At 40.6% G+C, this 15,590-nt stretch overlaps 1 protein-coding gene across 5 annotated transcripts in view; it reads right to left on the reverse strand.

Moving 5' to 3' along the window:
• Positions 1 to 15,590, reverse strand: part of septin9b (septin 9b) — a 90,888-nt gene that overhangs the window by 11,006 nt on the left and 64,292 nt on the right. For 4 of the 5 annotated variants that reach the window (XM_059339783.1, XM_059339790.1, XM_059339776.1 and 1 more), the window contains 5 exons: positions 12,087 to 12,269; positions 7,348 to 7,476; positions 7,123 to 7,204; positions 6,304 to 6,441; positions 401 to 518 (listed from right to left, as the gene is read on the reverse strand). In XM_059339783.1, the coding sequence (XP_059195766.1) occupies positions 401 to 518; positions 6,304 to 6,441; positions 7,123 to 7,204; positions 7,348 to 7,476; positions 12,087 to 12,269 (650 nt within the window). Of the gene's footprint in view, positions 1 to 400; positions 519 to 6,303; positions 6,442 to 7,122; positions 7,205 to 7,347; positions 7,477 to 12,086; positions 12,270 to 12,950; positions 13,048 to 15,590 lie in introns of those variants that run through there. The other variant, XM_059339806.1, reaches the window with a different exon arrangement.

Here is a 15,590-nt window from a genome sequence, read left to right on the forward strand (position 1 = left end):
CAGACTTAAGAGTTGTGGAACGCCGCTTGGCAAATAAATACTTCAAATAAAGAGTTCTTAAATGTTTCCGTGTGGACTGAGCATGACTTTGGAAGTGTTACAGTTATAGAGACGATACAGTATTCTCCGGGATGGGTCCAACGTGGGTTTGTCCAGATGGCTTTTGTTTGTGGTGCCTGGCAGCTCTTCCTGTGTTACCAACCTGTGGTTGTGGATATGCATACACGTGTTTGTGAGAGGAATCCACTGTTTAACTTTCTCGCCCATTTATTTAAAGTTTAAAGACCTGCTCCAGGTTATTGCAGGTGTGATGGAGGATGGCATTAACCAATGCGCAAACACGCCTCACACACAAAATATTTTCAGACACTTGTAAAAGCATCTCTCTCACTCCTCTCACCGTCTGTTTGAAGTAGTCCCTCTCCTCCAGGGTGAGTGTGTCGGCCTTGGCGATGACGGGGACGATGTTGACAACCTTACTGAGACGTCTCATGAACTCCACATCCAGAGGCCTCAGACTGAAGGAAGACAGAGAGACAGTACCACTTTAGCTCAAACATAAATGTCTGTAACTATGTGTGTTGCAATTTGGATGCTCCAAATAAAAGGTGTACTGAGCTGAAAGAAAGATGGGGAGATAACTCAAAACAGCATATTTGTGCATCTCTAAACCTTTATAATTCCCTTTTTCCCTCTATGATGCAAAGAAAATACAGATGTGTGACAAATCAAAGCAGAAAAACAGCATAAAGTGTCTTCGTAAGGCCACCATGTGCCACAAAAACAGCTTTGATGTGCTTTGGTATTAATTCCACCAGTCTCTGGAATCCTACTGGAGTGATAAACACCATTTTTCCAAAAACATATTCCCTCATTTGGTGTTTTGTTGGTGGTGACTGTCACACACATTGGCCACATTTCTCCCATACTATTCAATTGGGTGTGGATCTGGTAACATTAAAGGCCGCATGTGAATTACATAATTTTCATTCTCATCATCTATTCAGTGACTCATTGTGCCAACAAATTCATTTCAAATACATTTTAAGGTGATCACTCTGGAAATCAAATGTTTTATAGTGTAGTAGACCCGTATGGAAGCATCTACATACAGATTTTTGAATCAGGATATTGTACAGGAATTTACTGCATGTGGTGTGAATGTAATGAAACACAGTAACCACCAGGGGGCAATCATGGTCTATACTATTATATTCAGTCCACCCTGGTTTCTCATGTTGACGCTCATCATACTGCATTAACATATACTGTAATTTATTTCCTATAAATCAATTTTCCTGTTACACTCTCTTGAGTGTGAATTAAAAGGAGGTTGCACATCCATTTTGAGGGATAATGCATAAAACTCAGTCGAATGCAGCTCTTTGCTTGCCGTCTCCCATTTGTCTCCAATATTCTGCTTTTGCAAAACTCAAAGCAAATTTGTACAAACATAAATTGTCCATATTTAAAGTAAGGTTTTCACTTTTGTCCGTTAACAGCCTTGTGATTGAGCCTGCTGAAGCACTGATTAGCGCTGTCCTTACATCACTCCACACAATCCTACACTGTTCTCTTCCTGCATGTTTTTAATTTCTCTGCCCCGTTTTTTTTTTTCCTGTCTCAGTGTTGCCTCCAGTTGCTCCTCCAGACAGACTCCCATCATGCTGTCTGCTCTGCCCTCCAATTAGCCCCAGCCCAGCCAGGCCAGCCTGGTTCAAAGACCCAGGGGCAGCTGGAGGAGAGGCCTGGCTGGCTCCCTCTCTCCGCAGTGACTGACAAGCATGTTAGCATGAACATAGGATGAAACACTGGGGAGCCTGTGTTATATGGAGCGAGACAGAAGAAAGAGAAACAGAGCTGCACAAAAGGTAAAGAGAGATGACACAGTAAGCGGTGCATTCAACCAGACATCACATGGTTTTTATGCACTTTACATGCTGGGGGGACAACTGGCATGTGTCATGAGCCTGCAGAGAGGGAGGATAGCGAGAAATCAAAGCGGATTTGATAATCTTTCTGTGTGAATGCTTAGAGTATAAATGACATCACTGCATACATGAATTGTCTATGTACAGATGCAGGAACCTACAAATTGGCATGTGAGCTGTGTCACATGCATGACTGAGCATACATGCACACTTTCATGTGTACACATGTATCTTTGCACATGAACATATGGACAGTAAATAAGTATGTATGCATGCATGCACAGATGTCCACTTAAATGCCTTCTTGCATGCACAAATTCTCCTTTTTATGTGGTTGGAAAAAAAATGGCAGTCATGTTTGCATAAATTGAGAACGATAAGCTCTGCGGTCAAATGAGAAATGGAGAGAACAGCCAACCACAGCGCAGCGCTCCTTTCCTTCCTCCTTTTTTTTTTTTTTTTTATGATAGATCAGAAACCAGCTCTGAGCTGATGAGAGTCAAAGTGCAGCCTTCTTTTTCTCAGGAAAGACATGTTAAATGAGGTAACAGTAAGATTGCCCAGAGGGGAAACAGCAAGGCTGACTCTGCCATTATCGGAAATGGCTGCTGATGCCATGAGTGTGTCCTGCTTCAGTGAGCACCGTTCATCTATCTGAAACCACAGAAGCAACTTTAAAGCAGATTGCTGACGCGCAAATTACATTAGAGCCTCGATAAATACAAACTGCTGTTTAAAATGCTTCAAATGAAAAGACTTGGGGGGGGGGGGGACTTGCATATCTGCAATGATAGAGGCCTTTAACAGCTACCAGGGAAGTTCTGTCATCATTTTCCTGCCTGTCATTCTTGGATTGTGGTCCAAAGGCTTTTGGCGCTGTGTCTGTGTAATTGGTTACAGGCCCTAATTTAAAACTTCAACTGGCGTTACTGTGTGAAATGAAAAAGGGAAAATAAGCAAAAAGAGAATGATAGAACTGTTTGTTTTTTTTAGGGTTTTTTAGATTTGTTCCAGCACTTCATGAACCAGACTTGAATCTGTGGGAGGACAACAAAGCCTGTCCAGCACAAATTGATGTGGCATTGTGTTGTTTTTCGGTGCGCAAATATTTACAGCATGCAGGGCTGTCATCAAGACAAACTTCAAGTCTGCGACCTGGTCCAGGTGGAACCAGAGTCAATCCCAAGTCAAAGTCAGTTGAGACCAAGTCAAGACTGAATCTGGAGCAAATTGAGTCCTGCTCAAGACCACAATAGACAACAGTGTCTTTCCAATACTAATGTAGTGATTAAGGAGTCAGGCTGGACAGAATTATCCACCTCTAAACAAGACTGATCTTTCCTCTAATATGAAACTAATCTAACATATCATGCTGGTAGAATCACCCAATCAGGAACAAGGAAAACTTGACTTGTTTTCATTATCCAAGTCCAAAACCAAGAAAATGTCCGACAATCACAAGACTGAAGTGCAAGACTTCAAAAAAAGTGGACTCAAGTACTACAGCCCTGATGTATATTTTCTTGTCTACACATAAATGTGAAAATGTGTCTTTTACCATAACACTCATCCGTATGCCAGGTCACAACAGGAGCTCTAACAGATGTCTGCTTTGTTCTGCTGCCTACAACTCTCTGGCTGGCTGTAAGGAAGACACCACTTCCTGACAGATGTTTGCGTCCTTGTTTTGAAAATGAATGTGTATTTTCATGTATTCATGAGCATGTTTTAGTAAAGTGTGAGTGTCTGGGATGTGAGTGGGTAGCCACACTTTGAGTATAACGTGCTGAGCGGCATTTTATGATAATAGGAGCTTAGAGACGGAATCAATATGAAAGAAAGGAGCGAGTGGTTTGTGTGTTGTTAAACTGGCTGAGCTGAGCAGCTGGAAGTTTTAAATGACACACAAACACATTCAGGGCATCCAAACAAGTGTTAGCATGCCTACTGCCCACTTGAGTCCACTACACGCACTGCTTTACATGAACAGGGATCCGCACAAACACACACATTCTCTGAAGCTGCAGCTGTGGCGAGGTGAGCAGATGATGAGGGGGTCTGTCAGACAGCGGGACACACATGTCATCCCCCACTCAGAGAGAGAGGGTTTAAGTGGACAACTGTTGAGCTACTGGTGCACAGAAATATGAAGCAGCAGTGGATGGAGCCGTCACGGAGATATGCACTCAGATGGTTAGTGAATGAGTGTTTACAGTTGGTGCACATGGGTGTTTTGTGTGCTTTTATCTGCATGTGTACAATACAATACTGCTTTCAAGATTCCTCTTTTTTATTATCTGTGTGCACTGAGCCTTGCTGTGCATCCTCCTTGATCCTCAGTGCACGTAAGGACAGACCAATCATCGCTGTTAAACTGAAGAAATTACAAAGCTGACTTTGAGAAAAAAAAAAGACCCTAATCACTGACAAAGCAGCAGGAGAAATGTGGTTTGTGTTATCTCCGCAGCAGGAAAGTGTGCCATGGAAGTGAAGCAATCAGACACCTGGGTGTTTAAAGGGGACCCATTATGCTTTTTCCTTATTTTCTCTCATTTGTATAATGTTACAATGTTATGTTAAATGTAGCCAAAGTTTAAAACAATGATGTAAACGTGTGTAAAAGCCATCCCTGTTAGCAAAAAGGTCAGGTTTGTAACCATCCTGAAAACTGACGTCAGTCCATGCCGGGTTTCTATATACGCTCATCTGCTCCAGGTATGTTACTGCAGTGTTTGCATTTAATACAATGCTACATGTAGCTAAATGCTAACTTCAGGGAAACCTGGAATCTAGTTACTGATGTCGGTCATTTCTACCCAGTTTTAGATCACATTCTGCTGTTCGATTGTGTATTGTTTGTAGTTTAGAATGGCATCCGGTACAGAGACTATGTATGTATAAAGAGAACTGGATAATGTTGGAGGCACAGCTCTGCTTATTCCCTATGAAACTTACTCAGTGGTGCATAAAGCCAAAGAGTTCGACATCCATGCATATGAAATACCCAGATCTTTCGATGCTCTTCTGTATCTGTTGGGCCCATAGGACTTGCACATTAAAAGACTTCCATCGGCCGAGCCACCTACTTCTGGTTCAGCACTCTACAACTTGAATATGAATAAAGTGATTTAATCTTACTGCTCTTCTAGACTTTTTAAATGTTATTGGACCGAATGGAGCAAGTTCTGATTGTGAAACGAATCATTTTGTGTGGGCTCTGACAAAAAAATTATTGATTGATTTATAGACGTTTCTTTACAAATGTAAGTCTGTGGGAAAAGTCTTTTTGGTCCCATTGGCATCACAGGATTCACAGGGAAATTAAAATCCCACAGTTCCACCACTATGCCAAATCAGAATGAACGCTCGGTGCTCTTCCCAGAGGCTTAACAGAGACACATGGAGAGTTCAGATTGGCAGACTCTGACTCTCGAGTAGAAACTGAAAATACAAGTATAACCCTGGAAATGAACATTATTTGTCCCATTTAAGAAGTGCTCTGCCAGGCTTAGCGAGGGACAACTTGGACACGACCAATTTGAATTCTGCAAAACCTTTCTTTGATTTATTTACTCTACTAAATTACATCATAATTACAGCTACAATCCTCACAACTTCGATCTGTTCCCGTTATTTACACAAAGGACACTTCATCGTCATCAAAATGTGCTTGTCTGACCACGGTCATGTGGAGCTCCATCAGGAATGGATCTGTAAACCAGTTGGTGTCCCGTCTCTCTGTTAACAACATGTTGCAGATGAATAATGAAGAACCTGAATCCATGATCAAATCCTGATGCAAACCCCTTTTTTAAAATTAAATTCAGTGGAAAAACACTTTCAAGCACAATGATTCACCAGATTAGAAGTTTGGCAGATTTAAGAAAGTTGAAACATCTGAAGGCCACACAATTTCATCAATTTGGTGGAAAATGCATTGATCAGTCAGCCTATAATCAACTTAAGAGGTAGCATGGTTTATATTTATATGTTTATTATTGCCTCAACCACTAGAATTTCCCCCACTCAAGATAATGCCCTCTCTTCATCTTGATAATTGGTTCCCCGTCTCTCTCCCTCTCTCAGCTATGAGACCTGTAGAGTCCGATTTCATTGTGAAATCGGACTCTTTACGTGACATTCAGTGTCTTTGAGGAGAGAATGAGTTCCACATGTGGTCACTAAACTGCGAGATGATAAAGAAAAGCTGGAGAAGGATGTGGTTAAAGAGCTGTGGACAGACACTGGGTCAGGGGAGATTCCCAGAAGGCCTGATTAATCCCTGCAGCTGTGGGAGAAACTGGTGGAATGAGGAGCAAAAAGTGGGACACTTAGTCACAAACATGCATGTCTCTTTAATGTGTGATCTTACCAGTGGCCTGTGGGAGGTATGAAGTATATGCAGCAGTGCACCCTGGAGTCCGGGATCCTCTTCTTCCTGTTGATGTTGATTTCCTCCTGCAGGTAGGCTTCATACTGGTCATTGATGAACTTCATAATGGGCTGCCAGCTGGAAACAAGAATGAGATCATTACTCTGTATGAACTCACCTTCAAAACCTCTTCGAGCTATGGCAATAACTAAAGAATTATAGTGATAAATAATGAGGTTTCATGCAAAGTTTTTTATGTTCTGCAACTTTATACTATATGTTCTCAGATTATGTGAGTTACCATTAAAATGGGAGATATTTGCTTATTCATTTATGTATTTTAAATACACACTCCCCCATCACAGAGTACAACAACAAATCAACTGGCATTAATAGCAGCCATGTAAGTATTTTATATATATAAAACATTTATAATGTATATTTATTATGTATATATGTCTTATTTTTATTGTTTATTCTGTTTTATATTTTTGTAAACTCCCGTCTGTATCTTGAGCTGCTGTGAATACATTTCCCCATTGCGGGCAATGATTAAATTAATACATTTGACACATATTAGAGCTGCAAAGGTTAGAAAAAATAATTGATAAAAAATTCGATTTTAAATTTAAATGCTAAACAAAAATATGCACAAACAGCCCATTTCAAGCATTTTCTCATTTCATATGATGATGTAGTTAAAAAAAAGAAAAAAAATATTTTATTTTGGTGACATACTGAACTTTGGCTTCTACAACAATTATGTGATGACTTTTGTAGCAGCTACTGCGGCCTTCGGACGAAGTAACCTGAGCTCACCAGTTTTCATTGTTGATCTGATCTCCAAATCCTGGAGTGTCGATTACTGTCAGCTTCATCCTCACTCCTTTCTCCTCAATATCTTGACAAAGAAAAGCAGTTTAATTTGTATTTGTTTTGGAGACACACAAACAGAAAGCAACAAATTAGTAGTATGATGGAGCAGAAGGAATGAAATATTTAAATATTTAGGCTGTGAGCTTCTAAACATGAACATTGGCCAACCGTGACTGATGGACTTGATCTCGATGGTCTTGGGGATCCTCTCCTCCGGGATCGGCTGCACTGACTTACGGCTCACTTTGGATTTGAACAGGGTGTTCATCAGAGTGGATTTCCCCAGGCCGCTTTGCCCTGCAGGAAAAAACACACACAGACATACTAGTTAGAGAAACACATTCACAAGTGGTTTTAACCCCAGACATCAACAAGGACAAGAGCCTCATTCAACTCTAACACAAGAGTTTCTTTTAGGCTTTTTCGCCACAAAACTAGTGAATATGCACATGACATCATCTCTAATGTATGAATTGTAACATGAGTGTGTGTGTATATGTGTGTCAATAGATCATGAGGATAGCTGGACAGCTGCAGGGTCAGACAGGCAAGCTGTGGAGGCCAAGAGGACAGATGTATAGACCACACACATACATATGCCAAAGCCATTTTTAACAATTTTAAGATGCATCATTGCACTCAAACCACCAGGGGATGAACATTATCTAACAATAAATAGCTTGGGACTGTGCACATATGTGAGGGATTAGTATCTCTGTATCACATCAGGATCCATTACATTTTTATCTACTGTGTAACCCTATTAAAATAGAAAACTTAAGGAAAACTGTGGTTTCAAAGAGCAACACAAGCATGACAGAGAATTACCAAACAAATTTACATTTGAGTTTATAATGTTACTTTTATGTATAGATTCATGACATTTTGTGATGATGATTTAGTCCCTGGGAACAAAATGAATGAATAATAATGCTATCAGTCATTGATTCATCTTACTAAACTTACTAATAAACTTTGTTTATTGTGCATGTTTGTCTCTTTTTTTGGCAAATGAATGACCACAAAATATTAATGTATGGCAATGGACAGAGAGTCTTTCACTATATCTAAATAACAAAGCAAAGAAGGAAAGAAACAGAAATGTTTAATGAGGTGCTGGATTATTTACACAATATTATCAAACGTATGTAATGTATGTATGTTTGGAAATATTAAACAATGTCTACACATATTAAAATATGTAAAATGTTTTTCTTTGTGATTCTTGCCTAAAAGGGATACACACACACACACAAACACATTAACTCTCCAGCCTGCTTCATTTCCCTCAATATGTCTCTGTCGCCCTCTGTTCCCGGCCCCTGTGGGCTTCCACTGTGGCGTGTGGAGGTTTGCCAAGCTGCCCGGCCCTCTGTGACACCCAGGGCGCCCTTTTCCACCACCACTCCCCTGTTCTCTGCATCTCTGTCAGACATTCAGCCTGCTCAGTCGCTTGCATTCACCTACACTCACACATTTTCTCTCTCTCACACACACACACACACACACACTGAGACACCCTGGCTGCCCTCTCTGCGTGGTGGAAATTAAAAGGTCAGCTGGCTGAGGGCAGGGATTAGGCAAATGCATCTCATACAGGAGACCACAGTGGACACAGCCACAGCTACTCTAACCTTTCACTTTGTCAACGGCCAACGGAAACTTTATTAGAATCACAAAACATGCTCTAGGTTTTATAACTCTGTCTAGTTATGCTGGTGTTGTCATTTACAGAGGCAAGTAGGAATCTAACAAAGTTCATGCAAAGAAAACTCATCAAATAATGGCCTCTACAATGCCATGCAATTCAGTGTGAAAAGTGTCAAAAGAAGTTTGGACATCTAATAAACTGATGGGACTGAGACATTTCTATCAGGATTTTAAACTCACAATATGTACAGTAATTTTCTGACACTAGGGGTCTCCCAAGTTTGGTGACATCATGAAGGAGCTTGTGATCATGGGAGAGATGTTGTCATCACCACTATTGCCTTCATTGCAGTGAGATTCTACTGGTTAGGATTTCTTAAGTTTTGTCGTTCGGAAGGTTTTAACCAAGAGCCGAGTCAACGACAAAGTCCCTTCCAATCGAAAACAATTGGACCCTAAATAAACCCTGAATGAAGCCGTTCACATCAAAAATCATGTGTTTCTCTGACACTGTTCAACAGAAAAAGAAAAGGTCAGTTTATGACAGCTTTTGGCAGACAACTACACAGCTGACGGATGCAGAAAGGGGATATGACACCATTGATGGTAGACCGAATGTAACCTTGATAAAAAATAACAGATTTATCTTGGTTTGAAAATTGTTGTTAATGTCAGCACACTAGTCAACAAAATGTAACATAGGTCTTGTCAGTTTTAGATACTTTTAAGCAGAAAAGTTACATATATCTTTAAGGACCAGACACAAAAAGCAGGTCAGTACTGGTCTTATAGTAAGAAATAAGACTCCAGTGAGGTGTTGGGCAACTATCTGGCAATGCATCACCAAGGAGAACTTGATATGCTGCTATAGTATATCAAAGCTGCCTCTGGCAATCAGAAATCACCTCACACAGGTTTATACTCATCATTGTTCTTTCCATCGTAAACCTTTATTCTATTCGACTTTGGTGTGCACAGTGTGAGGGTATCATTTGACAACACACTCTTATGTTATCTCACAACACAAGTTTAATTTATCCTGAAGGAGTTGGAGCGCTACAAGTGGATACATGTCAGGGTGATGTAGAAATGTGAAGTTAGATAGATTCACTTAGTCATATTGCTGTTCTTCTATGTCATACACTTTCACTCCCCAACATCTATAAATCAACATGCTGTGTGCACAAAACCATGCCCTGCAGAGCCAGAAATCAGACTGACTGCTTTCTATGACAACCTCCATACCAATATGATCCGAACATAATCAGCAAAGCATAAAGATTCCAGTTGGGGTGCAGCTGAACTATTTCAGCATATTCTTGTTGAGTAATCTGTATCTCAGTGTGTGACAAACATTTTGACATTCCTTTGTGCGTAGGTTCATGCCTGCCTGCATGTACACAGGTGCATTCATGGATACATGTGTGCACAGACCTGTTGGTGGGATGTACATTAACTGGCGATGTGTAGCTGCTCTCTAAGGAAGTGTGAGCTTCAGCTTGTCAGAGTAATTGCAGTCATTGTGCTGCTTTTTCAGCCTCACAGCCTCTGTATATCCACTCAAGTGTGTGTGTGTGTGTGTGTGTTACATCACTGACATGCAGAGAAAGGCTCCATGCTGGCTGACTCTTCACTAAACAACTGAAGAACAACAATACAATACATTTTTTTTTAAATTTCTTTTCTGTTTGACTGCACCAAAGCACAGCTGAAGATAAGTGTCCTGAGAAATGTAACAGAGAAAAATAATAGAAGAGGTATTTTCCATGGTGGAGAATGTGCAAACTAAGCATGCTGTGTGCGACATCCTGTTTTATGTGCTTTGTTCTGCACTTCTGCCTCAATTGACAATGTTTTAAAAGGTTGTCTTGGGATCTTTTTTTGCTGAATTCAGTCCTGAGTCAATAACTGTTGTAAACATTTGGAAGCAATTACAGCCTCAAGTATTCTCGGATACATCTGTGTCAGTTTAGATTTTAGGAGTTGTGTCCAAATCTAACATGAAGGCATAATCAAGCTCAGGGTCAGGCTGGATGGGAACAGTTAAACTAATCTTTACATCATACCACACATATTCAGTTGTGTTCACGGTGGTGGTGGTGGTAACCAAACTTTTCACATAAAAAAATACATTTCACATGCAATTATTTAGCATGAGCAACACATTATTAACTTTAACAGTTCCATTCTACCTACTCATGGCAACTACAGCATAAATAAGTGAAGGCAAACTGCAAATGAGCTGCATGTGAACCTAATTTGTGGGAAACAAGGTTAGGGTTAACAACACAAAATAACACTATTAGCGCAGTCAAGGTCAAGTGAAAAGTCAACAATTTTCTAAAAAGATTGGGATTTTTTTCAAATTAGAGAGAGAAACATGAGAGCAAAAATCCTGCCCTTGTAGCAGATATTGTGGGTGTTTTATGATTATGTTGAGTGTCAGCCATGAAAATGTACCAAATAACTCAATAGTGCTGCATGGCCATCGCCACACCAACACAAGCCCGCTAACGCTAGACTGTTAAGGATAGCCCGGTAACGATAGACCGCAAACGATAGACCGCTAACGACAGACCGCTGACGACAGACCGCTGACGACAGACCTAGCCCGTGTCAATTACATTGCAGAATCAAATCAAATAAAACGAATGATACACATTTTAGTTGGTCTTGTTGGTCATGATAATCCCGCCCCCAGCCCCCGACTTGTTGGTTCATGGTTCAACACCAGCTAAGAGTTGGTGCCACTCTGGAGCCAGTCTTCGTGGCCGAGAGCCGGTTCTTTGGCAGTCGAAAGGTGAAGAACTGGTTCAAGATTAGGCACATGCTCCAAACCAGCCCTGGAACTGCTTTGGTCAAAAAGGGATATCACTGTATCGAAATCTTTATATGCTGCGCTTGTTAAGTCAATAAAGCCAATGTGGCTCTGTCTGCAGGATAGAATTTTATAAGAATAATACATAATCCAGTCCAATATATATTGTGCATCCCTATTACAAAGACTTTTAAAGACCTCTTTCAGGTGGCCAAATGTGGATTATTTAACTGAATAACTTGGTGAAGAATTGTATACCAAATAAGTTAACTTTGAGTGTTGTTACTGTATTTATTTAGCCAATTAGATTTAATGTATGTGTGTCATTGTGCTTTGCCTTGTGCAGATTAGGGAATTGATGTTTACCCTCAGACAGAGTTTGACAAAGGATATATAGTTTTGTTAATTGCTGAATTAAATGTGTGTATGTCAGACTCACCTACAACCATGATGTTGAGCTCGAAGCCCTGCTTCATGGCCTTCCTCCTCATCTGCTCCAGGATGGCATCGATGCCCACGTAGCTGAAGTCGCTGCCATGGCTCTTGTCCCCCTTACCTTGTGGGTTGGGGGGGTGGGGTTTGGTGGACTCCGACATGCTGTGGCTCAGACTGACCTCTGACCCTGAGAGGTTAAAGAGAGAAAAAAAGGAAATAAAAATATATTAATTTATGTCTTGGTTTCCATCTGAATATGCACAATATACAAGCATAAAGCGTGATTTTTAAGCAGTGAAATGTACAAATTGGTAATAAAAATGTTTGCAGTGACTTAAAAAACAACTATTTGGTACACAGATGCAAGTTAAATCATGCATTAACTGCATCGTACACCAAGTTCAGGGTGAAGACGATAGAAGATACTGATCTGAGAAGTTCATTTCCTGTGTGAAACAGGATACATACTTAAAAGTCACATTTGTGAGAACCCGCCTTTCTACAGACAACACTGAAAGATGATAATCTGGCATTTACAGTCTGCCAAAAAACAACTTATGCCAGCACGATAATACATGCAAATGTGCATGCAAACATAAAAAAAACAATAAAAACTCTCCCACAACTGTTCAAAAAGAATTATTGTTTTCCCAGTGGTCCTTACTCCAGTGCATACGCTCAACTGTGAAACTAACCAGTAAATCATATGTTCACAGCACAGCCCACAAGAGAAAAGCAAACTTCTTAACCAAAGTTAAACACAGCATCTGCAAATACGAGGTGAATTTCATAATCCTCAAGAATTAGGAAGACAAAATGAGCAGACCTTGTTGGAAGAAAGCGCTGCCAACTACAAATCACAGCTTACCTAACTTTTAGGAGGATCAATTGTTGTGCAGAAGACGAAGGCTGTGTGCCAAGGCACCGCTGCAATGAGCAAACTGAAACACAACTCGGCTGCCAAATGTGCTAGTATGTGCTTGCAGCAGCACAGACTCACACTCTTCTTAATGTAGGAGGAGACAACATTTCCTGTGCTGTGACAGAAACTTGTGGTATTGTCTGTGTGAGGTTTGCAGTCACAGACACTAGAAACCACAAACACATATACCTGAAGCTGAGTGCGATTATTTGTCTCAAATAACAGAGAGGGGAGAGTTCAAGGCACCAGCATCTGTGAGCTTTTAGCTGAATAACGTACAAGCCTTTGTGCGTTTGATTTGTCTGGCACATTGACAGACTGTAACATGGTTTTTGATAAGAATATAAAAGCAGCATAAATAACAGTGGAACATTTTTTAATATCCAACTTCCCTGCTAAGAGTTTGGCCCTCAGATAAGATGGAAAGTGTGAGGTGGAGGTACAGGAGACAGTAGGAGGTTTTGACAGGCATGTGATCTTGCTAAGAGTATCAATTTTCCAGCTTTTACTGCAACTATGAAGTACAGACTTTCCACAAGAAAAAAGAAAAAACCTTCTTTGGCTCGCTGTGACTTTGTCCTGGGAAAAGTGTTGCTAATAACCCATGTTATGATGTCCTTGTAGAACTGTGGGTGTTTTTAATTTAAGGGCACAACTGGGGCCTATCTTACAGGAAATGGAAACATACATTTACACACTGAAGCAGGTTGAACTTGGATGGTATATCTCTGTCATTCTCTGTCAGGTGTTAGTAGAAACAGGTCTTAATTAAACAATTTGAAGGAATCAGGGGCTGTATCCTAATGTCAAGGACCCTTCCTTGGTAGGATCCTTTCTTCGGAGTCGGGTCCTCCAGAGGCGAGGCCAGAGTCCTTCCCATCACTGGTGTAACACACAAATGAACAGCCTTCCAAGTGTGCAGGTGTGTGTCATTGCGTAATTGGACATCCTGCTTAAATTCACCAGTTCAAAAACCAGTTCATGGCACGGATGTGGCTTTTGAATCAACACTCTGCCACATATTTGTGGAAATGGAAGAAGATGCTTTAAAGTTGAATCTCACCGATTTAGCAAGTAAAAGCCACAAAGTGGATTAAGCCTGAATATTTCACTGTTTGGGCTGAATTTGCCTACTACTCAGTTTCATAAAAGCAGCGGCACATAACTGACCATGGATATGTGTTCTGGGATTTTTTTAAATTTTATTTTACAGTACAGTAAAATCTCCCGGTAGACCGGTGTGCGCAATGCTTTATGGGTACTCGGGCCATGAGGAAGGGCAGCACATCTTCAACAGTCACTCTAGCTGACACAAAGTCACACTGGACTCAAGTGAGACTTTAGACTTTACAAAATCAAAAAAAAAACTTGGACACAATTTGTAATTTAGCATCAGTGATGTGTGACATCAGTTGGACTTGAGCCGTTTGACTTTAAGTATGTGATATCTTCCCCCAAGCCCAAAGATTAAAAGTGTGCTGTGTATCAATTAATTAAATTTTTGTCCTGAATCAACTTATTGACTAATTGATCAACTTATCAAAAATGTATTAATGCTAGTTATCGGACAGTATCCACTCAAGTTGATGTAGAGAGAGATGAACAAATAATACTTATTTTTAAAGGATGACTTGGGATTGGACTTGGGACTTGTGTACAAAAAAAAAAAAATCAAATCACATTTACTTGCAAAACAATAACTTGGTCCCACCTCTTTTCCACAGTATCCACCTGTCTTTCTGCCTTTCAGTTCTCAGACAGTCTACTGGTTTACAGATGAACTGTACTTTCACACAACATGTGGTTTGGCTAGAACTTAACACATTTCTCAAATCCTGGGAAAATAAGAAAAATCTATCCCCCTGTGTTTGTCATCAGTCAGTAAATGATTAGTTTACAAGATTTTGTTTTTGCACAATACTTTCCACAACCAAAGAAGCAATTACCCCTTATGCCAGGACATTAATTTTATCAGCAAAAAAGCAAGGCTGACATGCAGGAGTATGGTTCAATCCATGCTGTAACCTGAACCTCCTGTTAATACCTCATCAAGGTGGGCTCGGGCTGATTTAGTGCTGCGTCGATGTCCTCAAGAAACCCGACAGAGAAACAGTGTCTCAGAAAGTGATACAATGATCCTGAAGGTATTTGGATTGATTTATCTTTAGCCTGCTAGATGTGTTTGCAAATGTTTGCATAGCGTCATTTGGCTTACCCTGCACTGAACTCTATGACGTTGAGCCCCGATTGCATCAGTAGCCTCTTGAATGACAGAATGCAGATTAGCTCTAACGACATACTCCAGGTCTGCAGCCAAAATGCCTCCTGGGCACCATGACAATGCCAGCCCTGGGCCATCTGCTAGCTTACATGGCTGCTCTCTAAGAATAGACAAATAGTCACACTGTAGCAGAAGCAAACTGACAAAGCGTAGTAACAAGAACTGGCAATTGTGAGACACACATGGACACATGCAACGGAAAAAGGAAGAACAGAACGGCAGTGCCAAGAGAGTCGAAAATGTTACCCGGCGAACAACTACCCTGCTGCTTTAATGTTCACTTCCCTTTCTTGTAGCCCAACTGA

The sequence above is a fragment of the Centropristis striata genome, chromosome 1 (genome assembly GCF_030273125.1).
Source record: "Centropristis striata isolate RG_2023a ecotype Rhode Island chromosome 1, C.striata_1.0, whole genome shotgun sequence".
NCBI classification, from domain to species: Eukaryota; Metazoa; Chordata; class Actinopteri; order Perciformes; family Serranidae; genus Centropristis; species Centropristis striata.